At 42.3% G+C, this 21,422-nt stretch overlaps 2 protein-coding genes across 6 annotated transcripts in view; one reads left to right on the forward strand and one right to left on the reverse strand.

The window, feature by feature from the left end:
- GALK2 (galactokinase 2) overlaps window positions 1–4,878 on the forward strand; it is a 77,762-nt gene extending 72,884 nt beyond the window's left edge. For 3 of the 4 annotated variants that reach the window (XM_079953381.1, XM_079953382.1, XM_079953380.1), the window contains one exon: window positions 4,511–4,878. In XM_079953381.1, the coding sequence (XP_079809507.1) occupies window positions 4,511–4,718 (208 nt within the window). In that variant the 3' untranslated portion in view covers window positions 4,719–4,878. The remainder of the gene's footprint in view (window positions 1–4,510) is intronic. The other variant, XR_013833054.1, reaches the window with a different exon arrangement.
- Window positions 4,879–5,017: 139 nt separating this feature from the next.
- FAM227B (family with sequence similarity 227 member B) overlaps window positions 5,018–21,422 on the reverse strand; it is a 116,385-nt gene continuing 99,980 nt past the window's right edge. For both annotated transcript variants that reach the window (XM_079953338.1, XM_079953339.1), the window contains exons 11-17: window positions 19,917–19,949; window positions 17,611–17,675; window positions 16,742–16,903; window positions 9,810–9,886; window positions 9,150–9,224; window positions 6,357–6,426; window positions 5,018–5,229 (exon numbers count right to left, since the gene is read on the reverse strand). In XM_079953338.1, coding sequence (XP_079809464.1) covers window positions 5,137–5,229; window positions 6,357–6,426; window positions 9,150–9,224; window positions 9,810–9,886; window positions 16,742–16,903; window positions 17,611–17,675; window positions 19,917–19,949 — 575 coding nt within the window. In that variant the 3' untranslated portion in view covers window positions 5,018–5,136. The remainder of the gene's footprint in view (window positions 5,230–6,356; window positions 6,427–9,149; window positions 9,225–9,809; window positions 9,887–16,741; window positions 16,904–17,610; window positions 17,676–19,916; window positions 19,950–21,422) is intronic.

The raw sequence follows: 21,422 nt of genomic DNA on the forward strand, positions 1-21,422 counted from the left end.
GTGGCCAAAAAGGTAAAATATTTAGGAATATGGATAACCCCGAAAAATATAGACCTATTTAAGAATAACTATGAGCAGGTATGGAAAGAGATAAAAAAGGACTTGGAGAGGTGGGGGAAGCTGAGATTGTCATTCTGGGGTAGGATAGCTTTAATCAAGATGAACGTTCTCCCGAGAATGTTATTTCTGTTCCAGAACTTACCGATAATCAAGGGCACTAAGATATTTAAAGAGTGGCAAAGAGGAATCTCAAAATATGTCTGGCAGGGCAAAAAACCAAGGATTAAGTTTAAATTGTTAACAGAAGCTAAAGAAAGAGGGGGGTTCGCTCTGCCAGATCTGAAATTATATTATGAGGCATCGTGCCTTTGCTGGGTGAAAACGTGGATAAAATTGGAAAATAAGGAACTATTAGACCTGGAGGGGTTCGACAACAGAGCAGGATGGCATGCGTACCTATGGCAGGGGAAGAGGAAGCACAAGGGTTTCGCAACGCATATTTTTAAAGGCCCCCTAATGGAAGTTTGGGAGAGGAATAGATTTTTACTAGAACCTAAAGTACCACACTGGCTATCCCCATTGGAAGTTATGAGCGTGAAAAAAGTAAACATGAGAGGTGATTGGATAACTTATGAACAATTGTTAACAAAAGTAGGGGGGACATGGAAACTGAAACCATATGACCAGGTTAAAGAAAAAGTCTATGATTGGTTACACTATTTCCAAATAAACGAAATGTTTAGACAAGACGTTAAAGAGAGAGGATTCGCGGATAAAGAATCTAAATTCCAGACTGAAATAATAAACAATGATTATAAAATTCTTTCTAAAACGTATAATATGCTATTAGAGTATAACTTGATAGATGAGGAAGTGAAGTCTGTGATGATTCACTGGGCAAGGGACATCGGCCATAATATATACTACGAAGAATGGGAGAAACTCTGGAAAAAAAATCTTAAATTTACAGCTTGCATAACGTTAAAAGAGAACCTCATGAAGATGTTTTACCGTTGGTATATAACACCTGCAAAATTAGCAAAAATATATAAAACTTGTAATAAATGCTGGAAATGCAGGGAAAAAGAGGGATCCTTCTTCCACATGTGGTGGGACTGCAGAAAGGTCAAAGGCTTTTGGGAAAGTGTATATAATGAAATGAAAAGTATATTAAGATATAACTTTGGGAAAAAGCCGGAGGCTTTTCTGCTAGGCCTAGCAGGAAGTGATATAAAGAACAATGATAGTAAATTCTTCCAATATGCAACAACGGCCGCAAGGGTCCTATTGGCCCAAAATTGGAAACAACAGAACATACCGACGCTTGAGGAATGGAGAGCAAAACTACTAGAATACGCGGAGATGGACAGATTGACGGGGAAAATTAGATATTTAAAAGACCAAAGGTTCATTGAGGATTGGGGGAAATTTGTGGAATATCTGGAAAATATAAGTGAAGGTCAGATAACGCTAGTTGGGTTTAAAAAAGCTCTGTGAAAAGGTTGGAATATTGTCTAAAGAGAAAAAGAAGGAAAGAGAAAATAATGTCAATATAAGCTAGGATTTGTGTGAATTTGTTAAATTAGCATATGGATGATTTCAGGGGAAGCTGAAGGAAGTCTTATAGAAAGAAATCTGTGATAACAAGGCGTAAATTGTTTTATTTTCATGTTTGTTATGATTTAAAAAACAATAAAAAGTATGCAGAAAAAAAAAAAAAAAGAAAGCAATTACTGTATGTATCTAAGCTGTCTTCGCTATAGTCATAGGACAGGGGTGGCCAATCTGTGGTCCTCTAGATGTTTTTGGAATCCCAACTTCCGTCACCTGCAGTCAGCAGTTAGAGATGATGGAAGTTGTAGTCCAACATCTGGAGGACCATAGGTTAGCTACCACTGCTCTACAGAGAGAATCAGTTCAGGCCTTTTGCCAAAGCATGGTTAAGGAAGCCTAACTATGGTTTGGCATATTGTTTCAACTGACAAATGTTTTACAACCAGTCAGGAAACTTCAACCAGAAATGGAGATTGGAGGTAAATTTGTAAATCATGGCTTGTGTCACCTATGGTTTGTGTTACGTCTGGATTGCAGCTGTTGAAGCTGCTTGTGGAAGCTGAGGAACTATAGAAAAGGTGTGCTGAGCAGATAAAAAATGAAAGCAGGAAGATGGTCAAAATCAATGTTTCCATGTACATTTGGTAGCTCAAACTGTGGTATGGTAAGTGTGAATAATAGTTTGGTGTGATGTCTGAACTGAAATGGGATTCTTGCTCTATGACAAACCTGGAAGCTGAATAAAAATGAAGAATGGCCACAACCTTATAAATCCCCTGCTTTATAAGATATACATTAAGCAACACAGAAACTGATGGAGATGAGTAAGTGCCAATATGAACTGTGTGGTTATTAAGATTTCACTGAAGTAAGAGTGATACCAATTTTGGCAGCCACAATTAAACTGGTCTAGGAGATTTATGACAGGAAATGAATTGCATGCAACTAAGAACACGTTGGTTCATTTTGCTCTTGTCTCATTCAGAAGATATTTTATTTAAGTAATTATTTTATTTCATCCTGGATTGTTCCACTGATGACCGATATTTCCCCCCTGGCCTTTTATTGCCTGTCATTGATTTAAAAAACTGACTAACAAAAACATTTGCTTGATATGGTTATGGTAATGGGTAGCAATTGCATATATTAAATGGCTTTTATACACAATCATAGCCAGCTGCTATGCATAGGTTTAAAAATCCTTCCTAAAACCATGTGCCACAGCTTTGCTTGTGTCTATCAGATTTGCATCTCTTACAAGGTTTTGAACTGTGAAGCAAAATCTGCATATACAGATGTTTTTGGGTTTGCCAGCATATTTGGGTTTTCCTAAAGAGTTCCTGCCATATTTTTTTTAAAAAAGATTCATAATGGTGAGGGTTTGGAGTGCCAAAAGGCTTAGCCACTAATTGGTCAGCACTACATTTTTTTAAAATCCACAGAATAGATTTTGAGTTTCATGTTATTTTGCCCATTACTTGGAAAAAAGTTGTAGGAGTTATTAATAAAGGGAGACTTCTTGGAAATACCACCTTAAAAGAAATTTTTCTTCTGAGCTCAACAGCACTGCTCTAAGTCAAGAGGAATTACTTCAAATTACTTCAAATTGCTAGATGGAGGAGACAAAACAGCTCAGTCTCTGGCACTGAGAAGGGGAACTCTCCTGTGAACTCTTACTCTGGTTGGCCAGCCACCTTTGTGGCCTGGTTCAGCCTGGGACTAATGCATGAGTTTCACTTTAACCCAACTCTTAAGTCCCATTATCATTTTCCCTGGTCAAGAATGAAGATGGGAATGGGTTAACAACACCGAGCCTTTGCTTCAAATCACCTTGCTAAACACCAGCTACAAACTGCAATAATACAACTCCCCAGGTTCTGGGGTTCTTTATATAATAATGCAACTATTATTCGAACAAGCGTCATTCCCCTTTTGGAAAATCAGTTTACCATGCTTCACAAAGGCAAGCAGAAACCTTGACTGGTCCAATTTCAGCATTGTTTTAGATAGCAAATACATAGTATGCATTTTTAACAACAACAACAACAACCCCTAATGCTGAGTGATTAAAGTGTTTGGATATTCTCTGAATGACACAACATTCCCTTTTCCTGCCTGTTGCTATAAATGGAAGGAGCAGCTGAATCTTGAAAAGCGTGAGGTGCCTCATCCTGATGAGCAGAACTGTTCGGCATCTGCACTTTACCAGATTTGGAAATTTATATTATGAATACTAACTGGGCATAAACTAAAGGATCTTTGCTGACAAATGCTGGTAAACAAAATGACATCTTTCTTCTGCTTCCCCCTCAGTGCTTACTAATATAAATGCTCTAAAACACTACAAAGGATGGATGTATTTGAAAATGATAAATAAATTAATCCAAAAACTGAGCAGAAAAATAATGCCTGAAAAAAGTGATTGCGAATAACTTTGCCTTCTATGCAGACAGGAACTTTTAAGCATCTGGTCGGCAACAAAGCTTTAACAGGGGTAATAGGTTTAATTTAATAAAGGCCTGTTGGCTGCCCTCACTGTCTTTGATACACCTTTTCTCAGCAACCAGAGAGAGCCCTTCCGGTGCAATATAAGTCATCTGTTCTCCAAGACATAGGCATAGAAGAATGAGCAAATGTGGTTCATTCGTGACCTCTCTTAATATTCACGCTGGAGAGGTTAAAGAGTCCCCTGCCTGTGCATTGGCTTGCCTGGCTGAAGCAGGCATAACAAGTGATTAGGTTGTGGTGGGGACCAGATGGGAAGCCTTTCAGGACTGAATTAAGCACCCCACCACCCTGTTCACAGTTGCCTCTTCCTACTCTCAGCTTCTAAAAATGAGATGAATTCCAAGGCACTTAAACGCACTGTGTTCAAGTGGGCATGTTGCATGCGACACACACTCTCCGTTTGACTTACGGCTTCAAAAATCTGTTTACTTGCTTTTTGTTCTTCTAGGCAATTTGGAGCCATTGGGTCGCGCCTGACGGGAGCAGGATGGGGTGGCTGCACTGTGTCAATGGTTCCTGTGGAGAAGCTGGAGAGTTTCCTAGCACATGTGAAAGAGGCTTACTATAAAAACAATAACCAGAGGTTAGCGCTGGGAGGAAACAGCCTATTTGCTACCAACCCTGGTGGTGGAGCGACAATTTTTCTGGAGTCCTAAAGGATGTCAGTTTTTTAAAGGAATAATCTGGGGCACTGTGAAGTTGGCAGGACTTCCTATGCTACAGTAAACAAATCATTTGTTTTTATTATAATGAGCAATGTCCATTATTAGAATGCATTTTGAAAAATAATTGTAATAAAATTAAGAGTTCTATTAATTGTTGTAATGAATTTTTCCTGCAGAACTTATGCTTCTAAAAGAGATAATCCAAAACACTGATTTCTGTCTGGACTTTACAAAACTTTATTTGCCAAAACCTATTAATGTAAGAGAAAGAAATGAATCAGATTCAAAAATTTTAAATGCTGCTCTGTCTTTCTTTATTGACTTGAAGATAGAGGCGTATTTAATATCAAGTATGTCACTAAGCTTAATACAAGGAATGAATCGGGTAGCTTTTGTTACATGTATCTTACTAAGGGAGGTCTTCAGCTGCTGAACTCACAGTGGATGTGGATGTAGATGTAGATGCGGAGGTGGATGCAGAATGGCATGGCTTTGGAGTTTCCTGTTCAAACAAAACACCAGAATGAACTGTTGAATTAAGTGGAGAAAATAACCTGGCATGTGAAGTGGGGGTTGGGGGGGGGGTTGGGATCTGGCTCAGTGCAATGGACCTTGTACACTTTTTGTGGGATTTATCAGCAGAGCTGAAGCCTCCTCTGGCTCCATCATGCTTCCTTCTCCCACACACTCAGGGCAGAGATTCTCTCACCACTGGGATAAGACATACTCAGCAGCTGCAATGCACAGTTCTCAAGGCGGGCCACCTCTTGATGTCTAGGACTGGCTATCCTAACTAAGAGCAGGTTCTCCTAGCACATAAGAGACCGTCCCCAGTTAGCAAGGGCTGGAGAAAGTGGAATGAGGGCCAGGCAGTTAGTGACATTCTGCCATTTCTAACTTTGCCTTTCCATCTTAAGGGGTACCCTCAAAAAATATTTCCTGCAACAGACACCCACCCCTGGACACAAGTGAAATTCTTCTGGCCTTACAGTTAAATGCCCAGAGAAACCCACAGAAGGGGCTGGTGCCCACCTTCTACAGCCTTCGTGAGTCAGAGGTTGTATGCTCAGTTTCAGTGTGCAAAAGCAGCAGGAGAAGAGAGCTGAGCCTGATCATTCTGGGGTGGGGATCAGTCCGTTGTGGTACTTGTAGGCTAACAACAGCTACCAGCCCAGTGACTGGGACAACTAGAAGCTGACTAGAGGAACCCAGAAAACCAAACCAATGCTGCAGATGGACTTCACATATTGATGCTGCGGGAAATACTAAATTGAGGTTGCTGCATCTCTGGGCAGTTAAAACCTGAATAGATTACTTCAGACATGACTGATCATTTTAAAGTTGGTGGGAAGGAAGAACTCTCATGTCCTTCAGAAATTCAGTGGAGTTGCTAGAGGATGGACCTGAATCCAAAAGTGGGTCAAAGATGCTGAGTGGGCTTTGGAGATGGTGCTTTCACCTTTTGCCTGCCCAGATGAAGAACAGGGAGATTTGAGTGTATGACTGGTATTGAATGGAACAGGTAGGAAAAGCACAATCTTCTGGCCAACTTAAGTAGGTTTTCCACTCTTTATCCAGGCCACAAGATTTACTTAAAAACTGAAAATGGTGATCTCAAAAGTGACATACCCTTTGGCTTATAAAGCTCTCTGTTTGCAGCCTTGATTCAGTACGCTTCTTAGTGATGGTTGCCAACATCCTAAGAAAAGAATAGAGGACATAGTATGATTCAGTAGAATTTAGCTCTGTGTTGCAGGGGCCCCTCTTGTCACTGCTGCACTTTTGTAGAAAACCACAATGTCCCTCCTACTTTAGTCTGGCCAAAGTGACATTCCATTTCATCTGTCTGAATTTCTAGCATATAGGGCAAGCAAACACAATGTACTGCTTTCTTCAAAGTTCATGTGCTACAGGGTGAACTATGTCCCATATATATGCCTGTCTTTATGACTAGAACATAACACTTCTTGAATCTTATAAATCAGGAGAAGTGAATAATCTAACACTTCAACTGTTTTCAACATACCAATAAAAACGAGTCTGCCACCATCTGGAATTTAGGATTCACCTCTGCCAGCTCATGTGTTAAATTCCATTTCTCCTACACTCAACTTTTGGCCCACATTGTTGTTATTTTTATTATTATTTTGGAACATTTTAGAAATTGAATAGGCTATGGAAGCTGGTGCAGAGTTCATATCTCCATTAGCAAACATTTGCACCTTGTAAGGGACATTTCTTTGCTTACTTATTGTTCTTATACCCCAGCCTTCTTCCCGCTGAAGCCCAGGATAGCTAACAATATTAAAACAAAATAAAATCTCACAAAACAATTACAGTTGTCAACCATCCATTAACAGGCCTCAAAGACATTGGGTTGCATACAACATTAGCCCTACTGAGAGTAGACCCATGGAAAATAATGGAAATAGCAATGGAAAATAATGGAAATAACTAACAAATAAATTAATTTAAATGGGTTTACTGTGAGTAGAACTTAGTTGGATGCAACCCAATGGACAAGAAATTATTCCTTTTAATGTGTGTGCAGCTAGCTAACAAAGGCCTGGCAGTTTTAAGCTGATGCCTAATTGTTAACTGTGTGAGGGACAACCGACTCCGATAGGAGGGGATTCCATTAGTGAGGGGGGCACTACAGAGAAAGACTGCCACATGCCATGCCCCCAGGCCTTGACCACTGACACCACCACCGGGGTCTCCCCTAAAGACCTTAGAACTTGGGCTGGAAGGTATTGTTGGAGGTGCTCCTCTAAGTATTTGGCCTCAAATCATATAGGACCTTGTAGACCAGAACTAACGTCTTGAATTGGGCCTGGTGGCTAACAAGGAGCCAGTATAGAGTTCTAAGTATTGGTCTTGGTGCTCCATGTAACAGACTGGCAGTGACATTCTGTACTAGCTGCAGACTCCAGAGGATCTTCAAGGTAGTCTCTCACACAGCACATTGCAGTGTGTTGGTTGGCCCCAGTCTGTCTCAGTAGAAAACAGAAAAGTGCGTATTGGACAAGCGTATTGGCAAGGCAGTGTCAAAAACGGCATTATAATTTGAATCCCTAATGCCAAGTTGTCCCGGTCCAAGAATGGTCAGGGCTGGGTATAAGCACTCCTGAAAGATTCCTGCTTTGCAGGGGGTTGAACTAGACGATCCTCGCGGTCCCTTTCCAACTCTACAATTCTAGGATGCTTATCACAAAGGCCACCAGGGTCTCCAACAACAGCCTGGAATCGAAGGAGTGCTGCTCTATCCTGAATAGGCTTACTACCTAATGGCTGTGCCTGGGAACTACCTGTCCACAGCACTTCCAGCTTGCTAGCATTCAGCTTCAGACCTATTTTGCCTCCAGTCTTAACAACGTCTGTTGTTCACCGCTTAGAGAAATTCTTTTATGAGCGAGCGGTATACAAATTTACTAAATACACATTCATCATCTGGGAGGGGGTGGGTGGGCAAACTGATTTTCCCTATGAAGAAGGATATAGCGTTTGACAACAGAACTCATGCATTTCTAGCTGATGACATTAAGGGGCAACCCTGTCAGATGGGGTACAAATAATAAAATCAATCATCATTATCCCTCAACTGTCTTCACTTTTCAGTAGTGTAGCATGTCCCAAAAGTAAGATATAATGTACAGCACACCTATACATGTCTAACTCAGATGCTAGTCCCATTTAATTCAATGGAACTCACCTCCAGGTTAGAGATCCACTAGTCAGAGCCAAATCATTTGGCCCTGGCCATTATGTTACTTACATTCCTAGAATCATAGAATCATAGAGTTGGAAGAGACCACAAGGGCCATCGAGTCCAACCCCCTGCCAAGCAGGAAACACCATCAGAGCACTCCTGACATATGGTTGTCAAGCCTCTGCTTAAAGATCTCCAAAGAAGGAGACTCCACCACACTCCTTGGCAGTAAATTCCACTGTCAAACAGCTCTTACTGTCAGGAAGTTCTTCCTAATGTTTAGGTGGAATCTTCTTTCTTGTAGTTTGGAACCATTGCTCCGTGTCCGCTTCTCTGGAGCAGCAGAAAACAACCTTTCTCCCTCCTCTATGTGACATCCTTTTATATATTTGAACATGGCTATCATATCACCCCTTAACCTCCTCTTCTCCAGGCTAAACATGCCCAGCTCCCTTAGCCGTTCCTCATAAGGCATCGTTTCCAGGCCTTTGACCATTTTGGTTGCCCTCCTCTGGACACGTTCCAGTTTGTCAGTGTCCTTCTTGAACTGTGGTGCCCAGAACTGGACACAGTACTCCAGGTGAGGTCTGACCAGAGCAGAATACAGTGGCACTATTACTTCCCTTGATCTAGATGCTATACTCCTATTGATGCAGCCCAGATAAGAGAGCCTTAACCTTTTGCTACATAAAAAAATATAGTTAAAAGCAAACCTCTTGTATGTTCTGTTAACTTTTTTTCTCTGGCGTTGTAAATGTGCTAGTTCATCAGCACACTTATGTTCAAAACTGAAAAGCAAAGCCATATGCATGACACACTTGCAATGTTATCCATAAGAACACACACACATTTTTACTCACCCCACTGCTTAAAATAAATAAAAAGCAAATATGGAGTTGTACATGAAATGCAGCAGCTTATCTCTGCTTTTCCAGTAAGTTTGCTTGGAAACCCAGCATTCCTCAAATCATTTGCTGCTGAGTAGCCCTGAAAGAGTGCCATTGAACAAGCGTTTTCTGGAGGGTGATCAGCATTGAGGATTGCAGCTATAGACATCTGCTATTCGTTATATGAAAATGAACAACTTGCACTGCCAAGAGTGACCAAAGTACCTGGGTGTCTGCAAGCTTATTGTGCAAGTTCATTGCTTCTCCTGAATCTGTAGTTTAGCATTAAAACATAGGAACATTAGTGGCAGATAATTCATAGAGCGCATAGTGGGAGTGACTAAGGCAGCGCAATACGCCTTTGCCTTTTTGCTGCTTGGCAAGGAATCTAATTCATGCCATCCTCACGTGAGGTCCCCAAAGTACCCTCCAATTGTACACAGAGCTTTTTTCAAAGTAAAGACAGTTGCTTAATGAATGCAATACTTAAGAAAATCGTTGTGCCGTTTTTCTGCAATTTTTTGACTTTCTGCAATAGCATCTCTGTATGTCGGAGAAGCTGGTGTGCTGTTATTGCAGTCAAGGGAAAAGATGTTTATTTTTCAGGCTTGTCTTTCTTTGTAACATTTATTTATAAGGCCAAGCTACAAAATCTACAACAAGCAAACATACATATGTGAATTAAGCACGAGTTAAGCAGACAGTCAAAGAAGAGAAACCATCAAGAAATTGTGACAGCCTGGTCTTATATACAATAGTTAAAATAAGGATAGAAGTCAAGCATAAAAGTACCAGATTTTCTATAAGGTTGGAGATACTGAGAATACTGAATACTGAAATACTGAATATTGAAAATGCTACATATATTGAGAATGCTAAGAATATTGGGAGTGGTATCTTAAAGCTGGGAGAAGAAGACATATGCTGTTCCAATAATTCATGAATAGAGCTCGTTTTTCAATAAATTTATAATCCTGTTTATTTTGTTTGGCTCTGAAATGGAATGTTAGTTTCCTTTTTCTTTCTTTCCAAAAGCCATTCTGTGACGGAAGGTGGTGTTGACATTTTCCACTGTCACTCTAGAGACAAATACTTCTGGTGTTTTATGAAGCCCAACAGAAGTTGTAAATCAACGTGTTGCATTTATTTCTTTAAATGGCACAATAGTATCATTTTGTGGGGGCTCAGTGAGCTAAGCAAGTATTTCCTCCCAGTGATGACTGGCACCCGCTGGGACTGGTTTGTTGCCACGCTCTCCGCTGCAGAATTCTACAAGGGCAGCACAGAAACTAAGGAGGAAGAAGCTGACAGTACTAATTCCAGGGCTGGTTGCAAGTAAGAAGGCAGGCAGGTGGGGGCTGGATGAGGTTGTTGGGGCAGGGCACCTTGGGCCTAACAGACTAGCCTCCCCTGCTTTGTCTTAATAATCCCGTAAAGGTAAAGGTAAAGGTAAAGGTAAAGGTAAAGGTAAAGGTACCCCTGACCATTAGGTCCAGTCATGGCCGACTCTGGGGTTGCGACACTCATCTCGCTTTATTGGCCAAGGAAGCAGGCGTACAGCTTCTAGGTCATGTGGCCAGCATGACTAAGCCGCTTCTGGCAAACCAGAGCAGCGCACGGAAACGCCGCTTACCTTCCCCCCCGGAGCAGTACCTATTTACCTATTTGCACTGGTGTGCTTTCCAACTGCTAGGTTGGCAGGAGCAGGGACCGAGCAATGGGAGCTCACCCCATCGCGAGGATTCGAACCGCTGACCTTCTGATTGGCAAGTCCTAGGCTCTGTGGTTTAACCCACAGCGCCACCCGCGTCCCATATGATGGTATAAAACCATAAAGTGTGGAAGAGGCCTGCTTTTATTGGATTCCACAGGAACATAAAGAGCTGGTTTATCATCATCATCATCATCATCATCATCATCATCATCATAATTTATTTATACCCCACCCATCTGGCTGGGTTTCCCCAGCCACTCTGGGCGGCTTCCAACAAAACACTAAAATACAATAACCTATTAAACATTAAAAGCTTCCCTAAACAGGGCTGCCTTCAGATGTCTTCTTAAAGTTTGGTAGTTATTTTTCTCTTTGACATCTGGTGGGAGGGCGTTCCACAAGGCGGGTGCCACTACCAAGAAGGCCCTCTGCCTGGTTCCCTGTAACTTGGCTTCTCACAGCGAGGGAACCGCCAGAAGGCCCTCGGCACTGGACCTCAATGTCCGGGCAAAACGATGGAGGTGGAGACATTCCTTCAGGTATACTGAACCGAGGCCGTTTATACCATATACGGAGGTATAAATCAGAGCTGGTAGCATGAATACATTGGCATGAATATGAGCTTAATATTCCTTCCTTCGAGGAAACTAGAGAGAGAAAAATTGCACATGCGTGGGCAGAATTTCTACTAAAGATTATTTTAAAAAAGAGTGGCAATGTAGTATTTCATTACAAATTTACGTTTTCCTTTTAAGAAAAGGAAATATGCCCCATTCTGCAGATTCTCCTAGGAAAGTCCCAATGAAATGCTTGAGGCAATGACTGTGGGGCAGCAGTTCCCATTAACATGGCTGGGGGTGGCCGAAGCAGTGATGTCCAAGCCAGCAGGGCAGGCACCTGCGCATGTTCTGATAGTGCTCTTTCAAAACTCCCATTCATGTCGTGGGTCCAGTGCAGGAAGACTTCTGCGAGATCGGTCTGTTTGTCTTCCCGAAGAATAATATACAAAGCATTATGATGCATTTTTAAGCAAAGCCTCGAGGGGGGGGGACTACAAGCGCCTGCATAAAATTGCTTCAATCTACCTAAATATTATCGTTTCTTTATACCAGTGGTGCATAACGCAAACCACGCCAAGGACCACTTTTACGTTTTTTATTAACCCAAGAGAGATGCACCAGTATGTAAACCACAGAAAAAACATTTTTCTTACAATTTAGTAATTTTCTTTTCAACCCATTCAGTTAACCTCCTTTCCTCTGTGTCCCATAGCATACTCTTTCCTCTCCTCTCCCACCATAGCTCTTTCTGATCTGAGCCGTTCTCCATTAAGTCTCCTTAGCTCTCTCTGGACAGCTGAAGACAGGTCTGCAGTTGCTTCTTTCATGGTTTGGGGTGGCCATTGGGCAAGATGCTCTCAGAAAGACCCACCTCTTCCTCCTTCTCCTCCCCACCACTGCTGCTCACCTTTTCCTCTGGGCTCAACCCACAGTACAGTGGTACCTTGGTTCTCGAACCTAATCCTTTCCACGAGTCTGTTTGACTCCTGAAATGGTTTGAAAACCAAGGGGCGGCTTCCAATTGGCTGCAGGAGCTTCCTGCACTCAATTGGATGCTGTGGAAGCCATGTCAGATGTTCAGTTTCCGAAAAACATTCACAAACCAGAATACTTACTTCCAGGTTTGCGGCATTTGGGAGCCAAGCTGTTTGAGTACCAAGATACCACTGTACAGTGGTACCTCAGGTTAAGAACTTAATTCGTTCCAGAGGTCTGTTCTTAACCTGAAACTGTACTTAACCTGAAGCACCACTTTAGCTAATGGGGCCTCCTGCTGCTGCTGCGCTGCCGGAGCATGATTTCTGTTCTCATTCTGAAGCAAAGTTCTTAACCCGAGGTACTATTTCTGGGTTAGCGGAGTCTGTAACCTGAAGTGTCTGTAACCTGAAGCATATGTAACCCGAGGTACCACTGTACTTTCTCACTACTATTTGGGCATGCACAGTCTGCTCTACCAGGGGCGAAACTAGGTTTTATTTCACCTGGGTCAAAGACCCATTTGGCACCCCCACAAATGCATTTGCCTACACACATACTGTGGATGGGAGCCTCAATGGCATTCCTCTGGAGGCTTCGCCTGGGACAAAAATCCTAGCTACCCACCCCCCAATAGCTACAGGTCCGCTCTACCTGTGTGAAGGCAGCCAGTGGGGGAGAAGGGGACTTGTGTACAGTGTTCAAAACTTCCATTGTTCTAGGCGCATTATGCAACAGAGAGTTCCATTAGCACCAGCAATTTCTGAGCTCTGGGCGCAGCACTGTGCCTAAGATTTCAGAGCGGAAGGAAAGGAGGTCCTTTTTCTGCCTCCCCATTTCCAGCTCCTCTCTGAAGATTGAAGAAGAGACCCTCTTAAGAATATTAGGAGGGTGAGCAGGGGAAGGACTAGACCACATGAAAAATGAACATCATATTTTAGCTGCAATTCATTCATTTTCAGCTTTGTGTTCGTGTGTGTGTGTGTGTGTGTGTGTATATATATATATATATAGCGTGCCTAGACATTCCATTGTTGCACCTATAGCCTAGGCTTAAGGTGCCATTTACCGGTAGTTCCTAGCTTTCATATCTCAGTTTCTAACACTGCTCTTGTATGCGGAGCAATGCGCCAGGGTGAAAGAGTGAAAGAGATGATGGGGAACTGGGTCATCTCCTATGTCATTGGTCTCCTCTGTGAAATCAGTTGGGAATCTGAATTTAAAGCCTGGAGGCATGTGGAACCTTAGTTTTAACGGGAAGCTCTGTAACACAAGTCAAATCTCTCACACCACGTTGCAATAAACCATCATGTACTAGCAAGTATGCCCCTATTCAGTGTTTCAGCCAGCCAGCCATGCCCCTTCCAGCTGACCATTCTACCCCCTTCCCCCATTTCCTATTTTTCTTTTGAAAAATTACATAATTACTAAACAGGCAGTCTTCACTGGAATAGTTATTGGGGTGTGCAACACCCTGCCCTTAAATTTATTTTTTAAAAATACCTCTGCAGGTTTTAGGTGCCTCCAAAGCACACTAATGCCTCCATCTTGTTTTTCATAGGCCTCATTTTGGTTACAGTCCTGTTGTCACCTACCATCTGAGTCAACTATTAGAAGGAAGAACTGGACATATGAAGGCCTACACAATAACTAAGAAATATCTGAAGAAGTGTGCATGTGCACAAAAGCTTATACCCAGAACAAACTTAGTTGGTCTCTAAGGTGCTACTGGACAATTTTTTAATTTGTATTTTATATATTTCGACTGCGTCAGACCAACGTGGCTACCTACCTGAAAATCTAAGAAATATCACAAATGCAAACACACACAGTTCCCAGTGCTAATGTAGCAGCCAAGGGAAATAAATACACTAGGAAATAGTATGTAAAATAAATAAAGGCCCCAAGAAAGGATTTACCAAATTTCCTTAAGATAAATCTAGGGCTGCAGAGAAGAGCCACAAAACAGATTTGATACAGATATGTACTATTATCCAAGAGGAATTTGATCATGGTAGGCTTATGTTAAAACCAAGAAAAGTCACACTACGATTAAACTCATTTTTGAAAAGTCCTGAACTCAGAGAGTTTTTCTTCTCAGGTAATTCCTTGCAAGAAAACCAACAGTGTCAGAATCAGAACAGAAGATTATGTTTACAAAGCCTTTCCTTTAGATACTCCAACAAAAACTTTCCAAAAGAGTTGATTTATATCTTTTCAGCTGGATTTGTTTTTAAAAGCCAGTAGCAATTAGAAGTTGGATTCTGATGAAGATGCTGACATAGGATGATGGTTACTGGCAGTTCAAATACATGTAACTTGAAGATTTGAAGCATAGTAAAATATGCGACCTCAGCTGTCCAGTTCTGAAAATCCAGGAAAGATACAGACACACTGGAAAGTGTTTGGAAGCCAGTAACAATAGTTTTAGATGTAGAAGGCAGAAAGCAGTAACACTCACAGGAGCAGATAAAGAAAAGATGGAAACTTTCTTCTCTGTCTCTCAGGGGCAAACCTATAACCGACCCTCTTCTTTCCCTCCAGACCTATAAAGGGCTTTTTGCCCAGCTCTGAGCTCTGATGAGTGTCCAGCATGAAATTCTGAAGGCTGGCTGAAAACTCACTGGAAAATGGAAGCTACTGTGACTAACAAAGATGAAAGCAAAACTGAAAAGTTGGCGCAAACAATGCAAGCTGGGAGAGGATATCTGAAAACATACACTCACAAAAAAGTCTTGCATTCTAATAATAATAATAATTTTTATTTATACCCCGCCCTCCCCAGCCAAGGCCGGGCTCAGGGCAGCTAACAAGCAATAATAAAAACAAGTTGAAAATTCTAAGCAGATTCTGAAATGAGATGGGTGGTATTCAACCTACAATTACTATAACAAAGTAGCATTCTGATCACAGATCAGTCTCTGAATCAGTCATTCTACAGAACTCATAATAAAGCATATCAGTCTGTTAATGTATGATGCCCTCGAGTCCTAGCATTGTAAGAGATGGAGAAAACCATTTCTCATCCACTTTCTCCAAACTATGACTATTTTATACACTTCTACCATGTTGACTCTCACTTGCCTTTTCTCTAAACTAAGAAGCCCCAAATCCTGTAACATTTCCTCTGAGGGGAAAGGTTGCTCCTGTGGAAACATTTTGGTACACGGGAGAGCAGAGCAATAAGAATTATCATTAAAAAAAATGCTTGAGGGAATCCAGGCATTAATCTTTATTGGGAATGGTTAACTCTGCTAAAACCCAGACTTGTTGGAAAATGGTTATGTGTGTAAGACTGAACAAAAATTAATTAAAATGACCTTCATCTCCAAAAACCCTTCCTAATTTAACCAAAGGAAGCCAACACAATAACTAGGCACTGCACCTTAAAATCATATGAAATGAAAGGGATACAGCCTTCGCCCCGGTACTAGTATTATAGCCAAAACCCAGTGTGTAAACTCTCTTAAAGGTTGGCTAGGTAATAGCAGGGAATTTTCAAGTATTACAATTCATGTTGAAGTTCAGGTTCCTAAATAGCACATTCTTAAGATCCCGGTGTCTAATCCAGATGTAGTATAGGAACACATCGTTTTGGACAACTGGAATGTATTCCACCATAAGCCAGTGGGCAAACTCAGGACCAGAATGCTGCCAGAGGGTTTGCAGCAACAGTTTTTTAAACCTTTTGCCTTCAGGAAACTCATTCCAGACTGATCCATCTGCTCAGGAACACCAAGATCTGCCATAAAACTATTTGTGTATTGCAGCCCCCTCCCCTGCACATTGCAGATCATTTGTGGTGAGCAACATGCCTTTCGGGTAACTAGTCTGCCATTACTAATTGAGAAACTTCCTGATCAAAATCCCAGGGTTCTCTGGAACACAGTTCTAAATCAGTAGATTATAGATGAGAGACACTTGGATCCTAAGATGTGATTTAGCAGCCCAGTTCAAATATTGTCTGGTGCAAGTGGAAAAAGAAGTTGCAGCAACTGATCCCAAACTCCTAGTTTGCCTTGGTGAAAAGGAAAACCAAATCTTCAGAAGTGCAAACTTAAAATTCTTCCATTGTCAGCACTGCACCCACCTAATATCCTTTAAAGAACCGAACTAATCCCAATTTTATAAATACAGCTGAAGTTACATTTTTATTTTTAAAAAGGATATGGTACTTTGCAGATTTCAATGTGATTAATCCTGTAAGCCCGCATGTTTGCTAAGGTGTTAGATATTCCATGCATCTTAAGGTAATATACGACCAGAGGACTTTGACCACCAAGGTTGAACAGTGAACGTTGGAAATCTGGGCCATCTCCAATATAATGTGACTGTAACAAAGGGGAAAAGAATCTTACAAAGCACCTTAACATAGATCACAGTGCACTGTAAATGAATGACAGTACATGGCAATAAAATGGGGAAAAGAATGGACATCCAGAACATTTTTCCTAATAACCTCTAATAAATTTTCAGGTAAAAAGTTCTGCTCCCTGCTCTGGTTGCCGCATAAACCCTGTGGGCAATGGGTTGTATCCAATGTTCCTTGCCTGTTGGAGCAAGTGGATAAGTGAGTTTTAATATTGCATGACAGAGGAATCCAGGGCCACAGCCATTATTATGGAAACTCATAGTGCAACAGTATTGCACTATGCAATCAATCCTGCAACAATGTTACCAGGCCAAACTGGGCCCTCCAGCTGTTTTGGGACTACAATTCCCATCACTCCTGACCACTGGTCCTGTTAGCTAGGGATGATGGGAGTTGTAGTCCCAAAACAGCTGGAGGTCCAAGTTTGGCCATGCCTGGTTATGTGGTGTTTTGTGCAACAATGTTCTTCTGGATGCCAGTGATACAAGTAAACTACTCAGTGACTTCAGAAAAATTTCAGAAGAAAAAGTTTTGGGAACTAATGGGATATAAACTGCTTAACGGCTCAGCCTTCTCCAAACCACCAAACCAAATAACCCTTTCCAGCTCAACAAAGCAACCTTTATTTTATAATGCATATGGCAGATATGAGGATCAGTTGCCTACCTCTGCCTTTTTCTTTGGTGTTACCTCTACTTCCTTCGGTTCTTCTTTTTCAAGCTGAAAGTGCACTGCACAAAAGGCAAACACAAGTCACGAAATCCCTGCACCCACAATGAGCCAGAAGCAGGTGGAGCTGCAGACAAAGCTGAGGAGAACACGTCAACATTGCCTCCCCAAGGATCATTTCACATTACTACTAAGTGTTTGGCTAATTTCCAAGGGCAGTCTGCATTCTGGTGTATATCCCTGATAAGTTCAGCTGAAAATGATTAGATAGCAATTGATTGGCAAGAGCTCTGCAAGTCAGCGTGGACAGTACTGGGCTAGTTAGGCTACTTGGGAAGTGGGTGGTGCTGTGGTCTAAACCACTGAGCCTCTTGGGCTTGCTGATCGGAAGGTCGGTGGTTCAAATCCCTGCGACAGGGTGAGCTCCCGTTGCTCTGTCCCAGCTTCTGCCAACCTGGCAGTTCGAAAGCACACCAGTGCAAGTAGATAAATAGGTACCACTGTGGCAGGAAGGTAAAGGGCATTTCTGTGTGCTCTGGTTTCTGTCACGGTGTTATGTTGCACCAGTAGCGGCTTAGTCATGGTGGCCACATGACTCGGAAAGCTGTCTGTGGACAAAGGCCGGCCCCCTCAGCCTGAAAAGCGAGATCATTACCAGAGTCTGCCCCACCCCAAGCTGGAGTTCACCAGAGCTCAGCTCCAGCAGTTCACAAGTGGGCCCCATTGCTGTTCTAAAAGAACAAGGGAGAGTTTCATGGTGAGCTCTGGCACCTCTTTTTCTAGAAAAATGGCACTGACCATCATCATAACATCAAGCTCAGGAGAAGATCCTTTAGAAAAACTGCTCAGTTGGAAACAGACTTAATAGCCCATCAAATGCCCTCTCAGATATCAGAAGGTGTAAGTTACAAAAGAGATTTCATAAAGAGGCAAGATGTTCTTGCAAGATCAAGTTATCTGCTGTGGCATGCATTCAAGGTTTCAAAAAAGCACAGTGTTTTCACAGCCTTCATTACAGTTGTACCTTGCAAGTCGATCAGAATCTGTTCTGGAAGTCTGTCTGACTTCCAAAACGTTTGGTAACAAAAGTGTGCCTCTGATTGGCTGCAGGAAGATCCTGCAGCCAATCGGAAGCCGTGGAAGCCCCATCGGATGTTTGGGTTCCAAAGAACATTTGCAAACCGGAACACTCACTTCTGGGTTTGCGGCGTTTGGGATCCAAGGTACGACTGTATTATTGTTTTCTAATTTTTTTAATGCCTCATCTTTTAAATTCTGTTTGTCTGACATAGCCTTGCATGTGGAATAAGAACATCTTACAAACAAGGAGGCTCTGGATTTTCACTTCTTAAAATTCTCATTTTTACATTTTCTTCAGTGCCATTATCTAGACCAGCCTCTCCAAAGTGGTGCCCTTGAACTACAACTCTCATCAGCCAGTGAAAAAAAGTAACTTCTTCATATAGTTCGTAGTTCAGCTGTAGAATTTGCTCCCCACAATTGTAGTGATAGCCACCAACTTGGACAGTAAACTAAACAAGCTATAGCTTAGGGCCCCACTCTCTTGGGGGCCCCAAAAATATTTAAAGGAAAAAAACTGGATCTACATTTCCAAAATATAAGATAAAAAACAAATAAAATAAAACCTACATGCAGCAACAGTGTTTTGTGTTGTGTAGGCTCCTATGATGTAAGTAATGGGACCTGCCTGCTAGCCTGCTCCCTCAAATATCACATATAAAGGGCCCCAATTACCTTCAGTAGCTTAGGGCCTCATCAAACCTAAATCCAGCCCAGGCTACCACCCATGATGGCTACATTCTACTTCCATTGTTATGGGTGCTATGCTTCTGAATGCCAGTTGCAAAAGGTTCTGGGGACTAATTAAGCATTTTATTGCTGTTACAGTGGGGAGTTTAATGGGGTTGCACCTAGTATGCAGAGGTTCTTTGGCTGAAATTGCTGAGACGTCACCTGATGGGAGGATATTTATCTTGATCTACTGCAGTTCTCTCATACTTTGCAACAATGGTGCACTGATTGCTCACAACAAAGGCAAAAAATAAACACATGATTCCAGGGCATGTGCAGAGCTCCAGCTGAATCTTATTGGTAACACTAATATGCCGCTGCACTTAATCGCAATTTGTCACCTTACAATGAACGAGCTATAAGTGAATAACGGGCAGTAAGAATATAGCACCCAAACGCACAATATGATTTCTTATAGATGGCGCCCCCTCCCCTCTACTTCATATGATATATCATCACAGTCAGTTTTCATGCCCGCTTTTGGATTTTACCTTGAGGCTGATCTGCAATCGGACTCCGACTCCCTAAAACACAGAAAATAGGTTTCAGTTTTGTATAGAGATGCTTGTCCTTAGTGCATATGTGGTAACTACCGTATTTTTCGCTCTATAACACGCACCTGACCATAACACGCACATCGTTTTCAGAGGAGGAAAACAAGGGAAAAAACATTCTGAATGAAACAGTGGATGTATCATTTTTGTGCTTCATGCTGTGGCCACAGACATGTGATCTGATGGTGAATTTGGGGTGACCCAATGCAAAAATCCTGAGAATCCCTGTGGATCCATGCTTTGTAACCACGTTTTTGCACCATTGCAGCCCCAGGCAACAGTGGGTGCGTGATTTTTTTGGTGCAGGTTGTAGCCATGGACATGCTATGTGCTCTGATGGTGAATTTGGGCTGACCCAATGCAAAGATCCTGAGGATCCATGTGGATCCATGCTTTTTAACCACATTTTTGCACCATTGCAGCCCCAGGCAACAGTGGGTGCGTGATTTTGGGGGGGCAGGCTGTAGCCATGGACATGCTATGTGCTCTGATGGTGAATTTGGGCTGACCCAATGCAAAGATCCTGAGGATCCATGTAGATCCATGCCTTTTAACCATGTTTTTGCACCATTGCAGCCCCAGGCAACAGTGGGTGCGTGATTTTGGGGGGGCAGGCTGTAGCCATGGACATGCTATGTGCTCTGATGGTGAATTTGGGCTGACCCAATGCAAAGATCCTGAGGATCCATGTGGATCCATGCTTTTTAATCACATTTTAAGTGGGGAGGGAAGGAAAAACACAGAAGGGACAAGGAGCAGGAGAGGGGTGTGCAGAGAAGCAGCTGGCTAAGAATGCAGGAGAGGGGTAGGGAGGAAAGGAAGGCAAAAGTTTTCCCTCACCTACCCACCCAAGCCAGCCAGCTCGCGCTTCCTCTCTCTCTCTCCCTTCTGCATGTTTTCAGCTTTCCCCTCTGCTTGCCTGGAGGGGAGGGGCTTTCCCTGCTCTTTGTTCCGTTTGAGCAAACACAGCAAGGAAACAGAGGTGCGTGGGCAGTAAGACCCTGAGGCAGAATGCCGGAAAGCAGCCGCTTCCTCTTTTCAAGTTTCCCTTCTAGGAGACGCGCGATTTGATTTTTGCCTGGTTTTTTTTGCCTCTCCTTGCACCATTTGGCTCCAGGGACCACACATTCGCTCAATAACACGCACAGACATTTCCCCTTCCTTTTTAGGAGAAAAAATCTGCGTGTTATAGAAGGAAAAATACGGTATATTCCAGAAAAGATGGCTGCAAAAGTTGAAAAGATAATGTTAAGGAAGCACGGAGGAGATACTTCCCTGTTATGATACATTAAGACTAATTAAAATACTTCTGGGATTTGTTAAACCAGTCACTTGTAAATCACAGTTTCCTGGTTTGGATGTAACAGGAAACTGTGGTTTAACAAACCCCCCGCCATTTTGCATTATAAACGTGTGAGAGAAGGGAGGAGGGAATAAAGGAAT

Source organism: Podarcis cretensis, assembly GCF_951804945.1.
Source record: "Podarcis cretensis genome assembly, chromosome: 14".
NCBI classification, from domain to species: domain Eukaryota; kingdom Metazoa; phylum Chordata; class Lepidosauria; order Squamata; family Lacertidae; genus Podarcis; species Podarcis cretensis.